The sequence below is a fragment of the Hylobates moloch genome, unplaced genomic scaffold (assembly GCF_009828535.3).
Source record: "Hylobates moloch isolate HMO894 unplaced genomic scaffold, HMol_V3 SCAFFOLD_7, whole genome shotgun sequence".
Taxonomy (NCBI): Eukaryota; Metazoa; Chordata; class Mammalia; order Primates; family Hylobatidae; genus Hylobates; species Hylobates moloch.
Genome location: NW_026652282.1, coordinates 12,456,005 through 12,482,480, shown reverse-complemented (window position 1 = coordinate 12,482,480; position 26,476 = coordinate 12,456,005). Strand labels below are relative to the sequence as shown.

The 26,476-nt window shown below is 39.7% G+C and overlaps 1 protein-coding gene and 1 pseudogene across 1 annotated transcript in view; both read left to right on the top strand.

Moving 5' to 3' along the window:
- The first annotated feature begins 10,127 nt into the window (after positions 1 to 10,127).
- Positions 10,128 to 26,476, top strand: part of CLTRN (collectrin, amino acid transport regulator) — a 37,322-nt gene continuing 20,973 nt past the window's right edge. The window contains exons 1-3 of the mRNA XM_058441406.1: positions 10,128 to 10,185; positions 10,508 to 10,566; positions 15,792 to 15,877. Of these exons, the coding sequence (XP_058297389.1) occupies positions 10,128 to 10,185; positions 10,508 to 10,566; positions 15,792 to 15,877 (203 nt within the window). The remainder of the gene's footprint in view (positions 10,186 to 10,507; positions 10,567 to 15,791; positions 15,878 to 26,476) is intronic.
- Positions 21,198 to 21,527, top strand: LOC116811534 (prothymosin alpha-like; annotated as a pseudogene).

The following is a 26,476-nucleotide window of genomic DNA, read 5'->3' as shown; positions in this document are numbered from 1 at the left end:
CAGGCCACACGCTACAGCCCTATGGTCCTCATTGGCCACGCGCATCCGGCACATGCGTACTTACCTACCTTCAGTTCTGGTCATGCCTTAGGTTCCCAGGCCACCCGCTTTTGGTTCCACTTTGGTCACGCCTCTCCCGCCAGTTCCACGCCCTCTGCGCTCCTTTTAGGTGTGAGACTTGATCCCGGGAAGCCACGGAGGTGTTGGAGGGGCCCACCAGTCTCCGGAGAGAACTGTCCAGGTCCTGGAACCAGATGTCCGCGGCATTTATAGAGTGAAATGAGCCTGCGGATCTCTGATCCTCTCCTAAAAAGTGACTTTCTCCATGTATCTCCCAAGTCTAAACACCACAACTCGTTAAGCAAAAACCGAGTAGGAAACCGAACTGATGGGCCAGTGGTGGAGCAATATTCCTTCTAGCTAGGTTTCATGTCCTTTAACCCGATATGGAGATAAACTGGAACCGTGTTCCTTCCAGCCCATTTAAAGTCAGCGGACTTTAAATGCTAGGGAGATACATGGAGTAAGCACACTCCTCTGCTTCCTGATGTGTCCTCCTGATGACTTTTCCTAGGCACTTGGTGCCCTAATGCTTTCTAGGTCCTGTCGAGACACCACCACGTTCAGACCTCTGTTTGCAGCCCCCTGCTCCAAGATTACTCTTTTTTACTCCCTCCATTCGCAATTCTGGGTTCACAGGAAAAAAGTGAGGAGGTTATTACCAGCTTTTCTGTCCAGAAATTTCTGAACGGACATTCTTGGAGGATGGACACTTTCCATTAGCCATTCATTCATTCATTCAAGACAGATTTATCAAATACTATTGTTCCAGTAAGAAATAAGACAAGACTCAAAGAGATTACAGACTGAGCTTCCCCAACTCAAGTTTGGATGGCACAAGAATTGAGAAAATTAAAGATGGTGTAATAAAGGAGTTGATAGGTGGAAAAGGACTTGGTAAGTGCTGGTTTGTTGTTCTAATTAGCAGGAGTATTTTGGGGCAGCAAACATAGGAAGCCACTTTCATAGCAGTTAGTACAGCTGCCTTCACAATAAATTCTCAATCTTCATTTAAAGTATTCCCTTTTCACTTGTATAGAGGATTACAATTTTTCCCTCCATGGCAGTGAGATTTACTATATACACTTCTGCATATGCCAGTAATCAAGATTTTATGATCACATATAAAGTGTAAAAGTTCCTTTCTCTTCCCACCTTCCATCCATTTCTGCTTTGAAGACAGTGGGAAGTTTCACAATATTGAGCTACAAGGAGCACAGACTAAAAGACAATTTTCAACAAAACATTTTTTATTAAGCTCACCCTGGCTCTGAGAACTCTATCTCATTTATATAAAATGTTTCCAATGCTAATCATTTTTTGCATGAAAAATTAAACACACCGGAAATGGGACCAATGCAGCCTGTGTAAATTACTGCATTGATTTTTATAGCATTATTTATAGCATTATTTTCTCCCAGATGATTTGAGGCCGCGTACCAAAATATAGGCAACGCTGTATAAAATAAGTATTATAGTTTAAGGAACCAGAGGGGAAATTCATGGAGGGAGAATAAATAATGTAGCCAATGGTAAGATTAACACTCAAGTATGCACACTTTCAGATCCAGAACAGTTGTTGAAGGTGGGCAAGAGATCTCACTCTAAGCTTCCATAGAAAACAGGAGATAACAAGTATTTTAAAGTTTTACAGTGTTCATAAAAACCAATCAATCAGGATTTTGTTTGCTTTTGAGAAGCACTGTTTTTTTTTTTTTAATAATTTGTAGCCCCAAGGCAAATCCCAGTTCCTCATCATGATGACGCTGTGAGCTACGTGGGAAATAAGACTCGTAAGTTGTTACACCCACATTCCCTCAATGGAAACTGTTGGCATAAACACAAAGCACAGGGCACTGAATCAATTTCATGAACCATCCAAAATTTCCTGTTCCACTGAATACACAGCCACACAATGATCTGGTTTAATTCAGGGTAGCATTTAGATAATCCTTCCCCATAATGGCACATAAGTTTCAATTCACATGTCAACTCCCATTTATTCATATTAGTTGACTGAATAGCTCAGTTGGAGTGGCTGAGTCCATGCACAGAAGGAAAAAGTTCTGAAATAGATAAGTGTTTGTCATGGGTGTGGGATGAGCAAATGGCTGCAAACAACCTGTCATCTCTGATTTGTAGTAATAGGGATCTCTTGTGCACATCTTTTAGGCAGTCCACAGAAACATTTCTCATAAGACTTTTGATGAATTTCAGACAGTAGAGGGTTCAGGGTCATCACTAGCCAAAACCTAGGAGCAGAAATTCTGAGATATTGATTAATTCATATGTCTTTAATATTAATGAGAGCATATAACCTAAAAGTTATGTGGTCTGATCCCGCCCCCGCCCCCACACCCTTTATAGAGGTTGGCAAAAGAAGTACCTATTGTCAGGGCTAAATGTGACTAGGTGACCTCCAGCTGGCAGGCAAATTGATGATTAAGGATGGAAAATACTATTTCATAGACCATGGCTGCAATACTGTTAGCCTAGTAAAAAGAGAAAATTGACTTGCCGAATCATGAGAAAACTCTTACACCTGAGCAACAGTGGAACCAGCTAAACCTGTAAAAGAAATGTCTTGCTTTAACTACATGAGACCCATTATAAAGCATTGGTCCCCGTGCAGAAGATGAGACACACAGACACACATACTTTTTTTTCCCATTTAAGAAACTGTCCTTTAAATTGCACTTTAGGAGCATAAAGTTGGCAGAATTACACTCACTCAGTTGATCTGAATTTTTATTTCCAAACGGTAGTGATTAACTTTCTCAGAAGTAGAAAAATATTAACTTGTGAAGAATAAGACAAAGTTCATAGTGATTATGACTACTGATTAACCTACAAAATTTGATGAGCTTTTCAAATATCCGTGCTTAATATGATTTCTCATCTTTAAAAGGGGATATGATATGTGATGGAGATAAAAATATTCCACATTATAGAGTTTCTTGCTCACCAAGGATACTGGAAATTTGTGTGTGTGTGTGTGTGTGTGCATAAAATTAAGTATACTATAAGATTGTAACATCATCTGTTCTATATTCTAAAATTATTATTAAAATAAGCTCATTTATCTTTTTATTAAGATAGCCAATGAAAAATAATTTCCTGTTTTTTGTAGTCATGGGCACATAGTGGGTTGCCAGTCCAACAGCCTGTGATTAGTAAATAAAGCGCACGTTGGAAACTCACTGTCAGGGAATGTCCTTCCCATCTCCCATTGTCCTTCTCTATGTCATTTACAATGAAGCCATTCCCACATTGAAATCTTCATTAGCCTCTCAGGACCATTGTTGGATAATCCAAACTCTCTGTCCTCTAAGATCGGAACCCAGCTTGGCTTTTCAGATGCATCTACACTGATGCTCTCTCCCCCATCTTCCTCTGAACCACTCTACCAGCAAGTCTGTGCTGTTGGCCATATCCTGTATCTGTCCTTTGTGTTTGTTTTCAGATTTCCTTAACTTGTATCCTGTGGGCTTTCATGTTTTACCTTTAAACATCTTGCCATTGTTCCAGGTCTATCTTGATTATCATTGAGAAACCTTTCTTTTATTTTTCTTTTGTTAACAGTTTTCTAATTGACTTGTCAAATCCAGTAACTTTTTATCCTCTCTTTCTCCAGTGTTCCTATAGCATTTTGTTCACAATTGTACGTGCATCTATTGCCATCGTTATTTACTTTTGTGTCCTACAAAATTGTAAGTTCCTGAAGGGCAGAGACTGTATTTGGTTCATTTTTGCATTTCTCATAGCCCATGAATATGATAGTTTAAGAAAACTGAGTTGACTAATTTGAATCATAAACTGAAGTTCTAATAAGCTTGTGACTGGAAATTAAGTACCATGAAATTCATTGCAATGTATATATTTTTACATTCTTAGCCTTAGAAAAACCACAGACACACACACACACACACACACACACACACACACACACACGTCTCCGTTTTTTCTTCTGTTCTTCTTTGTGTGGGTTATTTCCGTTAACTCAACTACAAGAAGAAAAGAGTTACCTAAATGATATTTTTAAAGTTTGTGGGGGTGTTTTGCAGCATCCGTGGCCTCTACCCACTAGATGCCAGTAGAATCCTCTCGTCTGCCATTCATGACGACTAAAAATGTCACCAGACGTTGCCAAGTGTCTCTGGAGCACAAAATCACCCCCAATTGAAAACCACTGAGTTAAAATAGAACTTACGCACAATAGACAAAAATACTTTGTCTCTCCATGCATCTTAACACTGACAATTTAAAGAGAATAAAATTATTTTTGTTACCTAATTATACTGAAAACATTATATAAATTATTAATAATATAAACATCTTGATATTTTTTATTATATATAGTATATCCATTTCATTACAATTTAAACAAGGAAGGATCTGATTTATTAAAATTCTACAACGTTTAGGAAATCATTGAGTATAGCCATTTAATTAAGATATTAAATCGTCCAAAGGGGATAGTGTGTGTGTGTGTGTGTGTGTGTGTGTTTGTGTTTTGTTTTTTGTTTTTGTTTTATTTTTTGAGACAGAGTCTCGCTCTGTCACACAGACTGGAGTGTGGTGGCACAATCATGGCTCACTGCAGCCTCAACCTCCCTGGGCCCAGGTGATCCTCCTGCCTCAGCCTCCCAAGTTGCTGGGACCACAGGTGCATGCCACCAAGCCTGGCTAATTTTTGTACTTTTTGTAGAGAGGGGGTTTCGCCATTTTGTCCAGGCCTGTCTTGAACTCTTGGACTCAAACAATCTGCTTGCCTCACCTTCTCAAAGTGCTGGGATTACAGGCATGAGCCACCATGCCCAGCTGCAAAAAGTGTGAAGTTTTAAAATCTTATACAAAGTTTCTATGTTCAATTATTAAAAGTTTTAATTGATTTCTTTTAATGTGTCACAGCCAGATACATTTCTGAAAATCCAATAAAAATATACAGAATAACGTCACATTTGAGATGGTTTTACAGTTTACTAATTTTAGGAGCTATATATTTACTAAATTTCTGTTTTTGATAGTGAAACAAAATAACCAGGGTCAGTTTTAAAAGAAACATTGGTCATCTCCACCTCTTGCTTTATTGCAGGTGAATGGAGCCTACATACGCCCACATATTTATATGAATCTAGTGAACTTAACAAGGGATCTTGCATGAATCAAAAGAACGACACATGTGTTTTCTTTTCATGTGATCTCATATTCTGTTTACCCCAGAGCAGTAGATCAATAGTTATGTGCCCAGAAAGTGCTTTTCAAGAGTGTTGTGGAGTATAAAAAACACGGAGAAATCAATTTCGTTTTCCTATCTCAGGAGACTCAGTGCCCTTTTGTGTGGCTCATGGCAACAGTCATCTGAACTTTTAAATCTACATGCTCTAAACTCTCAACATTTGGAAGTAAATAGTAACATATTCAGAATGATTGAACTGCTTTATTTGTCATCATTACCACAGTTACTAATAAGTTATGAAGCTCCCATATGTGAAATTGCTGAAATGAGCATTTTATGAAGCAATTTACACAGATATGAAGGCTCTGGAAACTTACTACTTAAAACTTGTACATCAAGACAAGCACTAAATTTGTGCAAGACTTTGAAAAGTATAAGAAAATATAATATGCTGAGAGGCAAGAACCCTAATATCTAGTTCTGTTTTCCATTTATTTTACTGAGATCTCCAAACTATTTAACAATGAATTTGTTACAGTATGTAACCAATATAAATAAGATTTATGAGTCAAAAAACAGAAAGAATTGCAAATTACATCCAAGATCATCTTCTTTGATTAAACAACAAAGTAGATAATATAATTGAAATGAGAAAATTAATACATGTATTAGAAAATATAAAGAGAACATAGCAACAAAAGTAGATATTTTATGGGAAATACTCTATAAAGTCCATGAGAATACTAGAAAATCTTAACAGAATATTTTCTTGGAAATTGTAAACAGCCAAAATGGACTCAGAAAGAGGTATAAAACCTGAAGTAAATGATAATGTAAGGAATGAAAAATTTTGAAAAACTCTTCCTCTAAAATGCACATGGTCCAGATTCTTCATCTGTGAGCTCTTTATTTCTTATACATTATATGTATTTCTAAACATAGACAATGTTAGAAATCTTTCTGTATCATTTTCAAGATGGTAAAGGCTAGGAAAAAAATTGCTTCAAGAATCAGCACTTGAAAAGGAACCTACATGATATTCTTTTAAGAAAATAGATTTAAAAATCATAGGGGAAAAACCAGGAATTGATTCCAGCAGCATGCTAAAAATAAATTAAAAAATGTTTTATCTAAGAATTGAATCAATGTGAAAAATGTATTGATGTAATACACCAAATGGTAAAAATTTTAATAGTGAAAAGCAGTTGATAAAATGCAACACCAATTACTGAGGAAAATAATTTTTTGTAATTACAAATATAGTGCTTTTATCACATGACACATCATTTTTAAAGCCACTTGCCAGATTCCGTGCAGTAGTGGCATTCATATTAGAGTAAAGAAGAAGACAAGGGTGCGTCTTATTCCCATCATTTTATTACTCTGTTCTGGTAGTGCCACTGCAGTGAGAAAAAACAACATCCTACAAGAACATATAAAGAGATCCAAGGCTAAGGAAGGCGCATTCTAACTATGAAAATATATTAGCATTGGTCATCCATTCTGGTAGTATTACATATGTTTTCTACTTTTTTTTGCTTCTCTATATTGTCTATACAGAATTTCTATTGCTTTTTTCAATCATTTTAAAAATGAGAACACAAATATTGAGAAATCATAATGAAATAAGAGATTGTCTTCCCTTTTCAGATGAATGGCTTACACTGACTAAAACTCAATATTTTACTGTCTTCGATTCTAGTTACATAGATGACTAAAAGCTATGTAGAAATTTGTCACTTTTAAGAAATGCAAGACTAAAGGAAAGCTGAGGAAGATTTCTGTGTTTCCACTCTGGGAGCTGAGGCAGGAGGGTTGCTTGAGCCCAGGAGGTCGAGGCTGCACTGAGCTAAGATGGTGCCATTGCACTCCAGCCTGGGCATCAGAGCAAGATCCTATCTCTATTAAAAAAAAACAACAAACAACAACAAAACACAGTTAAGTTCAACAAAATGACAAAGCTGCATAATAGCATGACCCCAGTTTTGTTTTTAAGAAGAAATGTACATGTATTTACACACAAAAGAAAGCACAAGGCAGAAAGATATGTTCCAGATATTTAGAAAACATTGACAATTGGTCATTCGTTGACGCTGGTGGAATTACAGGTGATTTTTACTTTTCTCCTTGTGCTTCTTTGTATTTTCTAGAAAGAATTTCTATTGCTCTTTTTAAAAAGATGATACAACAAACATTGAGAAACCATCATTCAAAAGAGATTGTCTTCTTGAATGACTTACACTAAGACTCAGTGTTCTATCGTCTTCAACCCTAGTTACATAGATGACTAAGTAAAAGCCAAAGACAGCCACTTGATGCTTTTATGAAGTGTAAGGCTAAAGGAAAGCTGAAGCAGATTTCTTATCTATCTATCTATTTATTTATTTATTTATTTATTTATTTATTTATTTATTTATTTATTTTTGAGACAGAGTCTTGCTCTGCTGCCCTGGCTGGAGTGCAGTGGCTCGATCTCGGCTCACTGCAACCTCCGCCTCCCGGGTTCAAGCAATTCTCTGCCTCAGCCTCCCGAGTAGCTGGGACTACAGGCGCCTGCCACCATGCCCGGCTAATTATTTGTACTTTTAGTAGAGACGGGGTTCCACCATCTTGGCCAGGCTGGTCTTGAGCTCCTGACCTCATGATCCACCTGCCTCAGCCTCCCAAAGTGCTGGGATTACAGGTGTGAGCCACTGTGCCCAGCCACTGAGGCAGATTTCTATGTTCTTAGCATAGCTTTCTTCCTTGATGTAAGTAAAATGCTTTGTTACAATCTCTGTGTGCATTGACTTTTCCTTCCCATAATGACTTTATCTAGTTTAACATTTCCCAAGATGACTTCATCTAGTCTGGCTTTATTTTTTTCAGATGTTAGCTAGGTGAGCTCTTCCTTCTTGAAATTTCCACTGCACCTAATACAGTGACATTGCTAGGATGGCTGGGCTAAGTTGTGGCTGCCTCTCCTTTTAGTACAGCTTTTCCTGACTCCGTGTCCTTGCAACCAAGGTGAAGGAGATGAGAAAAAGCTTCCTCAGTTGGATTTAGCTGACGGACATGGGTCCTTTACAATAAAATACCACCCTTGCAAGGAGGGAGAAATGATGTGTTTCTCAAAGTGCTGCAGAAGTCTCATTGTTGATATTTTCCTTGTTGTTGCTTTGAAAATCCAATGTTTCTATTTAACACCAGAGTCACCCAATCTAATTCTGCCATTCACAACTTTTGAGAAATGGGGTGGAATTTGAGGCCTGAATTTATGAAGAGGCAGCATGGTAGAGAGGAAAGCCCTGACATCAACCTCTGGGCGGGGCGTCGATTGGCATCTGTGGAATGCCCACCAGGGAAAGATTCTTTTACACTCATTATCTTAATTCTCAGAGCATCTCTGAGGTTTTGTTGCAACTTCAGGGTTTTTTAAAACTTTTATTTTAGGTTTAGGGGTGCATGTGCAGGTTTGTTATATAAGTAAATTGTATGTCACAGGAGTTTGGTGCACAGATTATTTTGTCGTCCAGGTAATAAACATAGTATTCGATAGGTAGTTTTTCGATCCTCTCCCTCCTCCCACCGTCTATCCTCAAGTAGGTCCCTGTGTCTGTTGTTCCCTTCTTTGTGTCTATGTGTACTCAATGTTTAGCTCTCACTTATCAGTGAGACTATGTGATATTTGGTCAATTCCAGTTTTGACCAATGATGACCAGAGACAAAGAGCAGTTGGGTGTGGTGGAGACAGGGTTCAACTGTAAGTCAACCTAGCTGGTAAAGTGACACCCATCCCACTCATCCCATTGCGGCCAATGACTTCAATGCTGGAGCCTCAGTTCCCTCCCATGTGAGATGATGATAACAATTGTGAAGTGTCTGAGGATTAGAGAAATAACCCAGTGAAGGTACTTCAGAGTGGGTAACTTTTAATTACTGTTGTATTGCTGTACTGACCAATATAGGCAGTAGCCACATGTGCCTACTTAAATTAAATTAAACAAAAATTCCATTTCTCAGCTACACTAGCTCCATTTCCAGTGCTCAATGGCCTCCTACCTCTAGTAGCTGCCATATTGGATAGCACAGACACAGAACATTCCCATTGACACAGAACGTCCCTTGGACAGTGCTGCTCTGTATCATTAACTTTGGTTTAATTCAAGTGCCAGACCTCAGGGCTGAACACAATCATTCCCTATGTGTGAATGTGCAGGTACCTGTGCAGTTTTGTTATATAGGTAAATTGTGTGTCACGGGAGTTTGGTGTACAGATTATTTTGTCACCCAGATAATAAAAATAGTATTCGATAGGTAGTTTTTCGATCCTCTCCCTCCTCCCACCCTCTAACCTCAAGTAGGTAAGAGGGAGCGCCGAAGCTCTCCTGGGATGTTCACCCGCTGTGGTGAGAGTCAGGCGAGGCCCTTCACGGAGGGCACCCTTTGTTTACCAGAGAGAAAGGAGTCACATTTGTTTCCTGAATGAAGATAGTCTATCTATGAACCAGGTATCTCAGCCTCGAAAAGGTGGGAAGTGCATGTCAAGAAAACCTCTAGACAGGACTCAATTCTTCCCATCATACATGTAACCAGAGAATCGCAGAAGGGGTCAGGGGAGGATTCCAACTTTGAGTCAGCAAAGGAGACATTCTTTTGAGGTAGAGTCAGAGTGGGGAAAACAACTAATCTGTTTTCCAAACAGGTTTTCATAAATAACTGACAGGAGATGGGCTGTTTTTATGGAAGTATTAACCCAAATGATGGGTGTTAATCATTAAACCTTTTAGGTGGTGGCTCGCTTGTTTCTCTGATATTCTAATCCGGGTCACAGAATGGCTAAGGCAGATTTAAGTGCAGCGTGGATTTTTTTTTTCTCACTTTGCCTTGTGTTTTCCACCCTGAAAGAATGTTGTGGCTGCTCTTTTTTCTGGTGACTGCTATTCATGCTGAACTCTGTCAACCAGGTATGTAGCCTTGAAATTTAAAAATAGATGAACAGTTTTCTACATGTTTGACAGGTCGTCGACTGAAAGAACTCTTTATTTTTCTAAATCTGCAGACATGTTGTGGCTTGAAAGTTGGGGCAGTGAGTGTTTAATGAGTTTGAAAGAAAATATTAAACCGTCTAAGATGATTTAGGTTAAACTTCCAGGAGTATTTGGGGCGGTTTAATTGTAGTTCTATGTTCCATTAGTTTGAGTTGCATTACATATTAGGATTTTTCAGACTCTGTTTTGGCAGATCTTAATCATCATATACTGCTCTTTCTTTTTTCTTTTCTGGCAGGTGCAGAAAATGCTTTTAAAGTGAGACTTAGTATCAGAACAGCTCTGGGAGATAAAGCAGTAAGTGGAGCACCTGAGTGTTCTTTTTAAATTTTGTTTGCTAATAACACTGTGCTTTCTCTAATAATGGGCCTGTCTGCATAGTTACCTTAATATTGAATGAATTCTTTCTAAAGACCTCAAATCTGATCTTCTCTTAAAGATAGATTATAGAATAATATGAATTTTTAATAAAGCAGGTTTGCCTAAAGTATTTAATCGGTATTGTATGCTAGACAATATGTGAAGTTTTGTGCCACACAAAACGACTTAAAAAACCAGCATCTCAACTCGGGATAGTGAAGCCAAGTAGCCTGAGTCAGTCATCCACTGAGTCAGACCCAGTGGACTGGGTCTACTCCTCACCGTTGTGGTCATTTGAATTTTGTTAGCCTCAATTTTCTACCATTGTAAATAAGGGATGGTTCTACCCACATAAAGTCTTTCATAGCACAAAAAATTTCCAATTTGAACATAAAGTTTCTTCAATTATTCTCAATTATCAAAGTAACATATGAAATACATGCTTATGAAATGAAGTTTAAAAAATAGTCATAGGGCCCATGTGGCTATAGGAATGGTAAAGATCATTGAATTAAAAAGACAGTATTGCCTAATTCTAGTTTGAGTTTCCTAGTGTGGTCTGCAAAATTTTTTCCCCAATAGAAGGTGACGTTAAGATGCCTCAGGCTAGAAACAGAAAAAAGAGTGCTAAAGAAACTTAGAGGTATTCTGTTTGCAGGCCAATTCATCAATTTGTTATTTTATTATTTACTCAATGAGTAATGGTTGTTATAACAGCCAGCATTTATTGAGAACTTATCTTACTTTCTAGCTGGGGCTCTTCTAAGCACCTTACTCCTATCAAATCATTTAGCCCTCACAACAACGCTTTGAGGAAAGTAGTAGTACAGGTATTCGTACTCCCACTGAATGGATGAGAAAACTGAGGTTCAAAGAAATTAAGTAACATGCTCAATATTTCAAGTCAGCAAGCGGCAGAAGTAAGATTTGAGCCCAGGCAGTCTGAGTGCAGAATACACTGTCTCATACTAGTGTGCAGGGTTGGCCATCCCAGTATCCTCCAATAGCAGGTACCATGCTGAATGCTGGGATGTAATGGCGATTAAGGCTTGTCCTTACCCTTGTGGAGCTTATAGTAGTAGTAGAACTGCTCATCTATTAAATATTCAGTAAACCAAATGCAAATGTGCAATCTTGACAAGCATTACGGGAAGAACTACAAGGGCACTTCGGCTTTGTCAAGGGCCACAATACCTGGCACTTACTGTGACGTCTGAAGCATGAGTTGAAGTGAACCAGAAAATGAAAGAAGAAAAGGCAGAGGGAACAGCATGTGCAAAGGCTCATCACAGGAAGGATCTTGGTGAGAGTAAAGGTTAGAAAGAGGGCAGAAATATCTGGAATTGGGGCAGTAAGGAGGAACATGGCAGGTGATGAGCTTAAAGAGAGAGGAGCAGGCACGCCAAGGAATATGTGGGCTGTGTTAGGGAGTTTCATTTTGAGATGTAGGGAGTGTTCAAGAGCATCAAATGCTGTTGAGAGGCCAAGCCAGAAGGCGACTGAAAAATGCTCATTGTGTTAGACAATATGGAGGTCAATGGTGATTTTAGAAAGAGCTATTTTCGTGGGGTGGAGGAGCTGGAAGACAGATAGTGGGGAGTTAAAAAATAAATCAGTGGTGAACATGTTGAAACAGATGTGTGGACAACTCCTGGGAGAATTTTGGCTGTGAAGTGCAGGAAAGAGATAGCAGTAGGTAGAAGAAAGGAAGACTGAGTAAAATGATTTGTTTTTGCTGTTGCAAAACAACAGCTCTTTGCTATGGCTTTAATGAGAAAGTCTTGAGCTTGGTTAAAAGACAATGAACAGACTCTAGTCAGAGTTAAATACACAGAATGGAAGGGAACTGAAATTGTTTAGATCTGAGAAGTGCAGAGGAGAAGCATTCCTAATATAAGTGGTGGAAATGGCCTCTGATAGGCATAGTTCTGTCTGGCACTTCAGGAAAGGAGGCGGCTAAGACATGTGTCTATGGAGGAAGTGTTGTATATTGATGTCAGGAGGATGGGAGAGTTGAAATTGATGAGATGTATCTATAAATTATGAAGCAAAACCATTTAGTGAGAGTGAGGTTTGAGGGAAAACATTGGAAAAAATGGTTAAAAAAAAAAAGCGTTGACCATCAGTTCTCTCTCTAGAGAGAGGTTTGGAATAGTTATGTGACCCATGAGAAAGAGAACTGATGGTGAAATCTTAGGGATTCCCAGGCAATTTGGGGGTAGGTCATCATGAATTTAGAGTTAAACCAACTAACCGTGTTCTGTAATTTTCTCTAGTTATGCCAATTACTTACCTAAAATGTGGGGTTAGCCATGGTTTGAGTGTTCTTAGATGGTGCAAAAATCAAGGTGAGCTGAGGCATTTAAGGTCCTGGCACATGTTATTGAAATGAGGAACCAAGGAATCTGAACTGATAAATAAATATATGCAATTAATTTGTACCATTTGGTCTGTGAAGCCACATGTGGGACATAAAGATGTGTTCCATTTCACATTGAGCACCTATTTTGTGTCAAGTATATGCACAACAGGTAGGTAAGCTGTTACGGACATTCTTATATATGTATTTTCCATATGCCTTCTTTTTGGGGGGTATTTACCCTGGAGTAGATTAATGGATCATAAAGTATACAAATGTTTAGCTTTAGTAACTCTTACCTTATCCTCTCTTAAGTTGTACATTTTCTCATTAATATATATGCTCAATTCCTTTTATAAGTGGAGGCTGTCTCTTTGAAGTGTTTGAATGCCCTGGGAGAAATACACTACATCCAATGCACAAGCTTTCAATCCTTTCACACTTGCCCAAGATAAGTTGGTTCCACTGGTGGGAGACCCATCCCAATCTAGAACTGCATCAGTCCTGTTCTGATCTAAATAGCTTAGACCTTTGTTCTGTGACCAAAATTGGACTCCTACCCAGCCAGCTTGTGCTCTTGTTTTTGAGATGAACAAATGGAAGAACAGGAGATCAAGTCAAGTTGTCCCCAAGATTTGAAAAGCAACTGGAATTCATGTCCCAGGGAGAGCTGGCTAACATCTTTATTTTCATTTTCTGCACTGAGCTTATTCTCATTTGTCCTTGAGCAGGCTTATTCCTTGTGTCTGCATTCTGTTAATAAGCCTTCCCTGTCTGAATAGTGTTTCTGCACTATTTTTAATCAGACCCATTTCTTCTTCATGTTTTATTCATTTATTATTAGGTTAGATCATAGCTACTCTTATTCTGAATAAAATTAATTTTGGAAAAAATGCATTATCAAAAACAAAGAGCTATGCCACGAATCAGTTACTTTTAAACTTTCATAGTATAATATCAAATGAAAAGTTCACATCAAAAGATTGAAGGAGCACTTCAAATAAGACCTAAAGTTGACATTAAAATGTAGTATTTAACATTTGCATGTGAGAAAAGTGATTTTTCCGTTTCCATTCTTTTGTTGTTGTTGTTGTTGTTGTTGGAGACAGGGTCTCACTCTGTCATCCAGGCTGGAGTGCAGTGGCATGATCTTGGCTCACTGCAACCTCCACTTCCCAGGTTCAAGCAATCTTCCTGCCTTAGCCTCCTGGGTAGCTGGGACTACAGGTGCATGCCACCACGCCTAGCTGATTTTTTTTTTTTTTTTGGTAGAGATGGGATTTCACTATGTTGCCCAGGCTAGTCTTGAGCTCCTGGGCTCAAGTGATCCACCCATCTTGGCCTTCCAAAGTGTTACAGGCTTGAGCCACCACTCCTATCCCCCTTTTCTGTTCTTTATGGTAACATCTTACAGCAGAGTTACATAAGGTAGGACTGAAGGAGAAAATGGTGAAGTGGAAGAAGCAACGGAAGAAAGTTTAAGGTTCTGTGTTACAGAGGCCAAGGCAGGAGGATCACGTAAGGCCACGCATTTGAGACCAGCCTGGACAGCACAGCAAGACCCCATCCCTCCTCCCTTCCAAAAAAAGAATATGCTATGGAAATATTTAGGAGAAAGGAAAAAGTACAGCACAGTCATAAACCTTACCCAGAGGAGGTAACTGAGTAATACATTTTTTGTTGTTGTTATTTAGGAGTCATTTATTTTTACTTACTATACTCCCTGCCACCAAAGAGGAGAAAGGCAGTAACGGTAAAATATGTTTCCCCATCCCAGAGTGAAACCCCAATCCTGACAATGTCCTTGTGATATACCAACCCCCACCCTCACCAACTTCTTCCCCTCAGCTTTTGCTACTTTCTCCCTTCCTGCTTTTGCTTTAGTTGCTACCCTCCTTGGTGGTCCTTAAACAGCGCAGTTTCTTTTTGCCTCAGGCTTTTTGCATTTACTGCATTAAGGAGCAGAGTGAGTCAAATATACTATATTAATTTGCTAGGGTTGCCATAACAGAGTAACACAGACTGGGTGCCTTACACAACGGAAATTTATTTTCTCTCAGTTCTGGAAGTCAAGATGTCATAGGGTTGGTTCCTTCTGAGGGCTGTGAAGGAAGGATCTGTTCCAGGCCTCTCTCTTTGGCCTGTATGTAGATGGCTGTCTTCTCCCTGTGTCTTCATATCATCTTCCCTCTGTGTCCAAATTTCTTCTTCTAAGGACACCAATCATAGTGGATTAGGGCCCACTCCAACAACTTCATTTTAACTTAATCACCACTGCAAAGACCCTGTCTCCAAATAGAGTTAAATTCTGAGGTATTGCAGGTTAGGACTTCAACATGAAATTTTTTTGGTGAGGGCAAAATTCAGCCCATAATATGCACACACACTAAAGTTTCTGGCTAAGAAAATTTTAAAAAAATTGTACTGATGTTAATAAAGGCAACTGGGAGGGAGTTTATGAGGGAAAAGAGAAAGGGAGGAAGGAAATGAAAATGGACTATATATGGCCAAGATGAAATGTCCGAATGCCCTATTTGTTGGCTGGCTACTGATGCTGCAGGTTCTTAGGAAGATAGTGCAACAGGAGACACACCAAACTTAGAATGTCCAAGAAACCCTACCCCAAACATGGGAATATAATTTATCATGGTCTCCAGTATCTAATATATGAGAAACGTGTGTGTGTGTGTGTGTGTGTGTGTGTGTGTGTGTGTGTAGAGAGAGAGAGGGAGAACCACTGTGGGTACAAGTAGAACCAATGGACCATATTTTCCCCTATACACTTTGTTTTCCTTCTTTTCAGTATGCCTGGGATACCAATGAAGAATATCTCTTCAAAGCGATGGTAGCTTTCTCCATGAGAAAAGTTCCCAACAGAGAAGCAACAGAGTAAGCAAATAATGAGAAATCTTAACTGATTATTTACAGTATTATTTGAGATAGTGCATTATTTCATACCTTAATCTTGAAAATAATTTATTAAGCTAATTTTTCAAAGGGATTAACATTTTTATTAAACTTAAAAATAACTTTTATAATCTAATTCATCTTACAGTTTATATCATGTTCCAACAATGCTCTTTGTTTAATAGATAATATGAAGATAAATATCCCTCAAAATTGCAGCTATATATCCTAAGCTTTCTACATTTCTATTGTGTGTGTATATATATATATATGTATATATAATTTTCTTGCAGATAGATGCCAAAGAATTTTACTCTTATTTTGAAAATAACCTAAGCGTGTATAAGTTCTTTCCACTCTTGGTATTTATCATAGTACCTTGTTTATTTTCTTAAAAGCACTTAATATGACTTTTAATAGTTTTATACTTTTTGTCTATTCTTCTGGAGGAATCTTCTCTATGATGTTTCCTTCTTTCTCTATTTGTGATGAGGGTAACATTCCTGGTCTTTCTCTATTCCCTTCTTCACTCCTCCCTTGAGAGGTAAAATTACTTATGTGATTGGTGAGCTGGAAGGAGAACCTGGGCATGGTTTCCTTTCTCTTTGTGAGGTAGCCGTCCCCAGATGATAGCAGACATCTCTCATGCAGCTCCCTAGCTAAGTACAGAACCAGGCCCTGCATGCACAGGTGCATACACCCTAAGGTTGTACTTGCTGTTTGCAGCTGAGGAGCATTTAGTAGGTGCCATTTTATATGAGGGGTTAAATATCTTGTGCATTACTCCAGTACAGGACAATACCTGCCTCAGTTATGCTCTACTTGAGACAATGGAGGTGAATATATTTCATTTCAGGATTTCTTTTTAGTTAGGAAGAAAATTTGCTTGCTGATTAAAGTCATATCCTCCAGCCTAGCCTTTTATTTTGGTCTCCCATCTGTACAATCTTTTTGTCTTAATTCTATAATAATTCAAGGCCCAGTATAGATGATTACTATTAATTGGTCTCCCTCACATCCACAATATCTGATGCATAGGATATGAATATAAAGAATGAAACAGAAGAGTGGAATTTGAGGGAGCAAAATGAACACATATACGTTGGTTATACACACATGTATATTTTAAATACATGTTTTAAAATAATATATTAACGTGATTCAAAAAATGAAAAGAAGGTATATAGTAAAACAAAACTTTGCCCTAAGTTCTACTCCTGTTTTATAGATCTTAAAATTATATATATTGTATTTCATGCCATTAAACTGCAGCATTCTTTCACAACTATTTATAATAACTTTTTTCAATAAAAATAAGGTGATTACATTACAAAAAATTGAACAGGAAAAAAAAATAAGAAGAAAAGCCACTGGTTATCTCACAATGGTAACCCCTTAAATATTCTCTTTGTATTTTCTTCTAGCCCTTCTTGTATGCAAGTTTTATACATTGCTGTGTTCATGGCACTATTAGTTCCTTTAAATGATCACATTTCACCTAGTACATAACTAAGTTAAATTAAATGTTTCCATTCTTAGGAAAATTTAATTTAAATATATAACATTTCAGATTGATTTCTGGGAGTTTACCTTTAAAATATCTTCCTTCAGAATCTGGAGCATTATAGGAGTCTGTGAATATCTGATCTAGTTTATTTGAAAGGTTGTTTGACTTACAATTGGGCACTGGGGCTGGGTGCAGTGGCTCATGCCTCCAATCCCAAAACTTTGGGAGGCCAAGGCAGGCAGATCACTTGAGCCCAGGAGTTTGAGACCAGCCTGGGCAACATGGGCAACATGGCAAAAACTCGTTTCTACAAAAAATACAAAGATTAGCCAAGCATGGTGGCACACACCTATAGTCCCAGCTACTCAGGAGGCCGAGATCACTTGAGCCCAGGAGTTTGAGGCTGCAGTGAGCTATGATGGTGCCACTGCACTCCAGCCTTGGTGACAGAGTGAGACTCTGTCTCAAAAAAAAAAAAAAATTGGGTACACTGGATATATATTGGGTTGGTGAAAAAGTAATTGTGGTTTTTGCCATTGCAAGTAATGGCACCTTCAACAAAAGTAGAAGCTTTTGTTGTCAGTGTCAGTTGTAAAAATCAAAACTGCAAAACTGGACTGAGGGTCAGTACACATTTTTCTGTAAAGAGTCAGGCAGTATGAGTCCTGGTAATACTGCTATCAAGGGGATGAATTGACGAGTGAGATGTGTTTAAGATGCAATTCAGCTGCTGGCCTGGATTCCACATGCACTGCCATATTGGAAGCTGCACCCCTACATGAAGAGCTATGGGAAAGGGCACCACATAATGCAAGATTGGATTGAAAATAGCTTTACGGAGAGGCTGCTTCTCTCCAGTGTGGCAGGATACCAGTAGCCGCCTTCCAGAAATCTTTTGGTGCCAATGTGGGCAGACTGAAGGAGTATGGCAAATATTCCTTTCCAGGACAGCTTCAGGATCCAAGTTTTGGGGACTGGCTGTTTATTGTCTCCCCCCACCCACCATCGTTTATCCACTAATATTGCAGAAAACTGTAAAGCACAAAAATAAACCAAATCACATGAATTAAAAACAAAGATATTCAAGTAATTAACAGAATAATGAATAGTCTCACTTTCATCCCACCTTTTACCCAGGGTGATATCTACAACATCTATTATATCAAGTTTGGTCACCACCAATGATACAGAGCTCATTGTCTCCTGAGCATGCCTCTTCCTATTTGGAAATGTACAATTGGCATATACTTACAGTAGAAGCTTGCGTGGCTATGAAAAAGGAAGTGATGTCTTGTTGGAGAGCTGATCTGGTCCAGTTACCATCACCGCAGGCAGGCAGTGGAAGAGAAACCAGGGATTCCGTAAGGGGATCAGAGAGGCTGAGGGTGTGGGCTTGCAGAGAGGGGTGTGGGCTTGCAGAGAGGGCTGTGGCATTTCCACTCCCCTAGGACTTGAACAGGGCTGGGCATGGGTTCCTGCGCAGATTCCCCAGTGCAGCCAGCCAGGGTGTTGACAACTGAGTTCATGCTGATGAGTTGGTCCCCATTCCTTACGAGTGATGATGTGTTTGGGGTGATATTCTTGTTTGCAGCCCTACCTACCTCAAGTCAGGTAGAGAAGTGCTCATAGAGGATACAGTTGTCTATAAGAAGGGAGACTGGCATATTATTTTCTGGAGGGATGCTCCACAACTTGCAGACATTCTCAGGACCCCCTCAAGTTGCCACTAGAGTAGCAGTAGCTGGAGTTCTAGAGAATATGATGGTGTCCCTAGCCACTGAGAGTGTATCTGGAACAGAAACTGGTGGCTACCTCTTAGCCAGAGAAGTCTCATGGTGGAAGGCTGGCTTGAGCGCCTGTGACTGGGGAGAGAGAGAGCAGTTTTCTGAGCAGTCTGCACTTGAATATATTCATGGGGCCAAGCAGAGGCTTTGGAAGGGAACAGGATAGAGTTACTGCCTATTGGGCCCATGTCCCTAAGTGAGACAGAGCAAGGCAAGGCAGCAGAGTGAGGCTGGAGGTGTACACCCTTGGAGGCAGAGCCGAGGCTGGGTGGAGGAAATCAGTCACAGCGTGTCACCCATGTCAGGGGAAGATGCAGTGCAGAGGTCCCTGGAGGGGCCCTTGAAGGCCCCACAGGAACATTCTGAGTGGAGAGCATCTGGACGCCCACTACCACAGAAGACCCCTCACAGCAGGGGAACCGCAAGGACCCTGGTCCAGGAAGAAGAATTTGGCCTTTCCTTATCTGTCTCACGCCCCCATCATCTTGCTTTCCTGTCCCTAAGCGAGGAGAATGAAGCATGGTGGAGGGGAGCACAGGCAGGGAGGGAGTAGGGAGTGGAGCCCGGAGGAAATGGCTGGAGCCCACCACTCAGGTCCCTGCTCTGGCCAGAACTGCTCGAAGGAGAGCAGCTGTAGGTGAGAGGCAGGAAGGCAGCTTTGGTTAGACTGGCCTGGATGCCTCAGTAGCCGGAAGTGACAGGAAAGCCACACCATCTGCCCCAGATGCTGTCAAGAGGCGAGGAAGAAGGAGCTGACAGAGTGCCCAAAGGGAACAGTGTGAGCAACATCAACCTCTTCCTTCACTGCTGTCCATGAGGCCAGCCTGTGCAAACTACATTGCTGTGGCTGGAGCCACAGGATTAAGTGACCTCTACTGAAAGCCTGCTACGTGCTGGGCACTGAGATTCGAATGAGGGCTAAGACCAGGTCCTACACTGCACCAGGTCCACACCCAAGAACCTAGCCCTGGTAGACATTGTAGAAAGATAGATCAAATGTGACAGCAACAAGACAACTCTTTCAAAATCATCATTTACAATTTCTGATATTAAATGCTTTTTTTTGCTATTGCTGTATTTTTTTAGGAGCAGAATGGGAGATAGGTGGAAAAATGAAGTTAAGAGAAAGCTCTGGTTTCATTAGTTGAGGTTACTTGAGGTTTTCCTGGAACTTGGATTGAAGATGGCAACAAGGTGTTTTCAACTGTTTAAAATATGATTTAGGCCAGATTTACTAAAACAGTTTCACAGGAATTTTAAAATGTTGAAAGGAATTTCTAAGGAAGCTAATCCAAAGTTTAGTCTAATTCCCAGGTCAACTGGAAACTTAATATGCCTAGTTTACTCAAACATCACCTTTTAGATAATTTATCATTTTTAGCAAGAAAGGTAAAGTCTAACTCAGGCAAGGCTTTCTCTTTCTGAGTTAAATGGTGTAGGACATATAATGGATTTCTCCCTCTGCCTAATTATTCAAGGATAAGTCTTGTGATCTAAAAAGGAACAACGTGCTGTTGTATCCACGGTAAGGGGATTAACGGTCTTGTGCTTGTAAAACAGCAGCCCAGCGCCTATTTAGTCCTTTTGATTTCCCGAAACAAGAGCCAGATTCTTACCACTCTTTGGAGGCAGTTGGCCCTGTCTGGCGCCATTGATGAAAAATGGCAGTGGAGCCAATTCTTAGAGAAACCTTCAGACCAGGGCTTCCCACACTTGAGGAAGGGGAGTAAACGCTTTTACCTCTTTTTCGTGATTTGCTGAAAGAAGTCACTTATGTATGAATTAATATAATTTCTTGGTAAAAACAATTGGTCAAAATGATTATTAAAGTGAATTCAAATAATTCCACCAGCCCACTGGCTGCTCTGAAAAGCCATATTTGCATTGTTTCTGGGTTTGGCTTCCAGCTTGCTGCGGTCACACTCGCCCTTCTCGGACTCTGCATTATTGCCAGTCCCCAAACTCTCAGTTTCTTTTTAGTCCACTGCATTGGTTACTGGTGTGCCCCACCATGTCAGATGCAACTGTGGACACCAGCTCCAAGATCATCACCAAAGTCTTAAAGGAGAAGAAAGAAGTTGTGGAGGAGGCAGAAAAAGGAAGAGATGGTCCTGGTAATGGGAACGCTAATGAGGAAAATGGGAAACAGGAGGCTGACAATGAGGTAGAAGAAGAATAGGAAGAATATGGGGAGGAAAAGGAGGAGGAAGAAGGTGATGGTGAGGAAGAGGATGAAGATGAAGATGAGGCAGCTGAGGATGCTATGGGCAAATGGGCAGTTGAAGATGCTGAGGATGACAATGTTGATACCAAGAAGCAGAAGACTGATGAGGATGACTAGACAGCAAAAAAGGAAAAGTTAAATTAAAAAAAAGAAAAAAAGAGAAAAGGCCACCGTGATCCATTCACTCTTCACCCTGTTTCAGAATCTAAGTGTAGTCATCCTGAAGTAGAGAGGCCTGCCGGGCAACGCCGCCTTCAGGTGACAAGCACCCTTCGCCACCCAACCCAAACCACAAAAATTTGCAACAGGGGAGGAAAAAAAAAGAACCCAAACTTCCAAAGCTCAGCTTTTTTCCTTAAAAGTACTTTAAGAAAAAAATTTGTTCATATTTTTTATTTACATTGTTTATTTATTTTTTTTTGAGATGGAGTCTCGCTCTGTCACCCAGGGTGGAGTGCAGTGGTGCCATCTTGGCTCACTGCAACCTCCACCTCCTCGGTTAACGCAATTCTGCTGCCTCAGTCTCCTGAGTAGCAAGGATTACAGGCTCCTGCCACGCCTGGCTAATTTTTGTATTTTTAGTAGAGACGGGGTTTCACCATGTTGGCCAGGCTGTCTCGAACTCCTGACCTCAGGTGATCTGCCCGCCTCAGCCTCAAGAGTCCTGGGATTACAGACATGAGCCACTGGGCCCGGCAATATTTGTTATTTTCATTGTATATTTTTGTACATATTGTTAGGGGTCAGCCATTTTTAATGCTCTCAGATGATCAAACCAGCCTTCAGAGCTTTCTCTGTCTTACTTCTGACTTTACTTGTGGTGTGACCATGTTCATGATACAGTTCAAACAAAAAACAAACCTTGAAGAAAAGCAAAAACAACAACAACAACAACAAAATCTTATTCTGAGTGTTCCAGTATCTTTTTTTATGTATGAACTTAGTGGTACTATAAGTTTGTATGAGATGGTTAAAAAGGCCAAAGATAAAAGGTTTCTCACTCCTCTCCCTGCCTTTTTTTTTTTTTTTTTTTTTTGTCTGTGAAGTTGCTATTTATTTTTTTGGCCTCTTTGACATATGCGTGAAACAATATGATGAACAATAAATTGGAATTTTGTTTTGCTGAGTTGCTCTAACAACAAAAAATAATTCCATTGGACTCATTCATATTTAAAATCTTGAAAATGTAAGATTTTTATTTAGTTGTGCTAATGGCATTTCAGTTTATTTATGACATCAAAACATGCTTTAAAAAGACATGTTTAGGCCGGGCGCGGTGGCTCACGCTTGTAATCCCAGCACTTTGGGAGGCCGAGGCGGGCGGATCACGAGGTCAGGAGATCGCGACCACGGTGAAACCCCGTCTCTACTAAAAAATACAAAAAATTAGCTGGGCGTGGTGACAGGTGCCTGTAGTCCCAGCTACTCAGAGAGGCTGAGGCAGGAGAATGGCGTGAACCCGGGAGGCAGAGCTTGCAGTGAGCCGAGATTGCGCCACTGCACTCCAGCCTGGGCGACAGAGCGAGACTCCGTCTCAAAAAAAAAAAAAAAAAAAAAAGACATGTTTAGCTCAAGAAATGCTTGTTGGTTGATCAATTTTTCATTCTGTACAAATCTTGGAGGACATTCAGTGTAGTCACATTTGGAAGAAAGGCCATGGAGAAGTCACATTAGTTGCACATAATCTATAACTGGAAGAAATTTGTATCCTTTGGTTCCTTAATACATAAATTACAGAACTATGTGCAGTCATTCTTCATGTTACTACCTTTTTAGCACCAACTTTCTGCCCTCACATTTACAGTTCTTCTTGGCTACTTTCATCTACAGTATATTCAGGATTCTTCTTTTACCAGAGAGTTCTGTGTGCTGTTTTGTTATCTGAGTATTTGTAGGTGAGTAGACAAAGTTTCAGGAAAGTAATCTCCTTCCTTCCCTGCCTCTCTTTTCTGTTATTACAGCCCTGGACCAATTTACTTCCTCAGTTTGTCTCTCTGGGAATAATGTCAGAAGCACTGAGATGTTAACCTTCTTTCATCCATCCGTTTTTCCCCCCAATCATTAACTGAATCAATGTGGGCCAAGCTTCAGGAATATGGGAGCTTACAGCACAGGACAGACTTGGGCCTCATGTCCTCATGTCCCAGGGCACAGAGAAATCTGCTGCAAATGGACAAAATATTTGATAGTCTCCCTAGTGACCCTGCAACTGATCAAATTAAAACAGGTGCTCTTTGCTTGGAGATCATGAAGTTCAAATCAGGGCAGGGATTAGAAACCCTCCTGACAAAGAATGCAGACAAGCCATGTGAAATCTAGAAGCGGTTTGTCCTCCCCATGTCCTGGGTCTATTCTCACACAGGGCATGGAACTATGTGCAAATTCTGCCACCATGGGGGTTACTGGCTTCCACTTTGGTATTTAATGCTCTGGTGGGCTCAAGACTCTGGTCTTGGTTTTCAAGAGTCTTAGCATCACTAAATTCCTGCATGGGATGGGGCACAGAATCTAAAGGCCGCTGTAGTAGGAACTCTTTTCCTAACCATATCCCTAACCATACTGGCTAATCAAGGTTAGCTCTTAGTAAATAGTTGTGAGTGAATGAAGCATGTTTAACATCCTGGCTCTTAAACCAGAAGCCTGTCTATTGAGGTGCAGTGGACACAAGAAAACCACGTCCCCCCATCCCCCCAATTTCTTTCTCTTTTTCACCTCAGTCCCACAGGAGGATGCTCCCATGGTGGATTTGGCACACAATGGCCAGAGTAGAAGCAGTTCCCTGTTGCCTGGGTGTTAGCTCTTGTTGGACCTTGGTTTCTTACTCTTGGGGAAGCCAAGTTATCAGTTAGTTTCTGAAAGCATCATCCAAGCAAGTAGGAAGCGCCAGCCCAGAGTGTGTCTCCATCTTCATATACAGCCTTTGCTGCCTTCGGAGCAGGGCTAGGCTTTCCCCTGGCCCCCTTCCCACAACATTGCTACTGTGGGAAGTGGCTTATTAATTCCTAGTTCAACTGCCTGTATGTGAACAAAATATAAACACGTCTGTAGAGTTATATATCTGTTGGTGACATTTGTTGAACATTAGGTTACCTTTTTGTTTGCTTAGAATCTTGAGAGGAGTTACATATTTGGACAGAAACATCATGTAGGAAGGACACAACATTCTCCTGTTGAAGAAGACCACGAACAGCCAAAACTATTTACCTTTTCTCTTTATATCAATCTTAGAGAAATGATGCTTAAGAAACTAGTACGATGGAAGTCATCATAATAAATAATTTTACATCTGAATGCAAAACAGAAAGAATTTTAAAAAATTTCAGGTAACTATTAATACCATCCTTATGCTGGTGGGTACCAGTATCTGGCATTTGAATACAGCTTTCTTAATATCAAACAAATTTTTTAAATCTGTTATCTCCTTATCAGCGAAGCTAGTCAAGAGCATTAAAACGTTGCCTAGTTTTTATTTTTCTTGTAGATACTTTTACTGTGCCCAGGCAACTTTTTAAATAACTGCTTTGCTCTTATATGTATGTATATGTCTGTGTATTTAATTAAAAAAAGATTTACAAAAGAGTTAAAAAGTTAATATAGTGAGGCCCTACATACCAGTGGTTCTCAACACTTGGTGGGGGGTTTCCCCGCAATTGCTCCCAAGGATATCTGGCAATTTCTGGAGACATTTTGGTTTTCACAATTGGATGTGCTACTGGCATCTAGTATGTAGAGGCTAGGGATGGTGCTTTATATCATACAAAACCATAGACAGTCCCCGACAACCTAGAATTATCCAGGCTAAAATGTTAATAGTGCTATTGAGAAACCCTGCTCTAACCCCATTTCCCTTATGATATCATGTTAAATAACCACGGTAGACTTATCCAAACAAAGAAATTCACGTTGGTTCACTTTTTCTACTAATGTCCTTTTTCTATTTAAGAATCTGTTTCTCCTTAGTCTGATCCACTCTGTGACACTTTGTCTGCCTTCCTTTGTTTTCATGACCTTGAAACTTTTGAAGAGATTTAGAAGTGTTTCTTACTTGGTACTGACCGCCCCCTGCCCATGGAGTATAAGGAAATGGGATCTGTATGGGGGTTATATCTATGACTGTAGAGTGCTGTGGCATTTAAAGGGTGGGGAAGAGAGATAATCAGTGTGGTGAATGGCTCAAGACAGTTACCCATAACATTCCCACCCAAAATGCCAACAGCACACCCCCATTGACACACTAAGAGCTCAAGCCCTTCCTAGTAACTTATAGACATCGAAATGACTTGTCTCAAGACCACCATTTGGCAGGTAGTAAATTTCCAAATAAAAGCTTTGTTAAAGAGTTTCAGTCCAGGAACTTTTTCTATCTAATAATAACTGTCTCCATTGAAAATGTAAGGTTTAATATTTTCAGCAACAATTTTAATCTTTTGGAAATCTTTATTTCTAAGTAGATAAAACATTTTCATTTTATTTGCTGAGGTAATGTGTTAAAGTATGAGTTGCCACCCATTGGAAACTTGAATAAATTTAAAGAACTTGAATTCATGGTGTAGTTCCATAGTGATGGGGACAGAGGAAAGTATTTGGGGCCATAGTTGTGTTGATAGAGTTGTATGCCCTTCCTTTTATTTTTTTTTTCTTTATAGTACTTACTCCACACCTCCACAGTGTATGCATTTATTTACTTGTTTATCTTTTGTCTCCACCTCCTTAGCAAGCTCCACGAGATAAAGGACTTTGCTGTGTTTACAGCTGTATTCTGTGGCTCTCTAATGGGGAATACCATGAAATTCATGTTTGAACAGTATTTAAAGAGGCTTTATATGGAAAGAATAATACAGGCAAAGTAACTAAATGACTCTTTACATGATTTCTGGCCTTTTATGCCTGAAATTCTATTTGGTATTTGTTTAATTTATATAAATGTTATGTACTACGCATCATATTTTACCTCTTATCTTTTTCACTTGATGGTGTATTTTTGAGATTTATTGTTTTTTTTTTTTTTTTGAGACAGAGTCTTGTTTGTTGCCCAGGCTGCAGTGCAGTGGCACGATCTCGGCTCA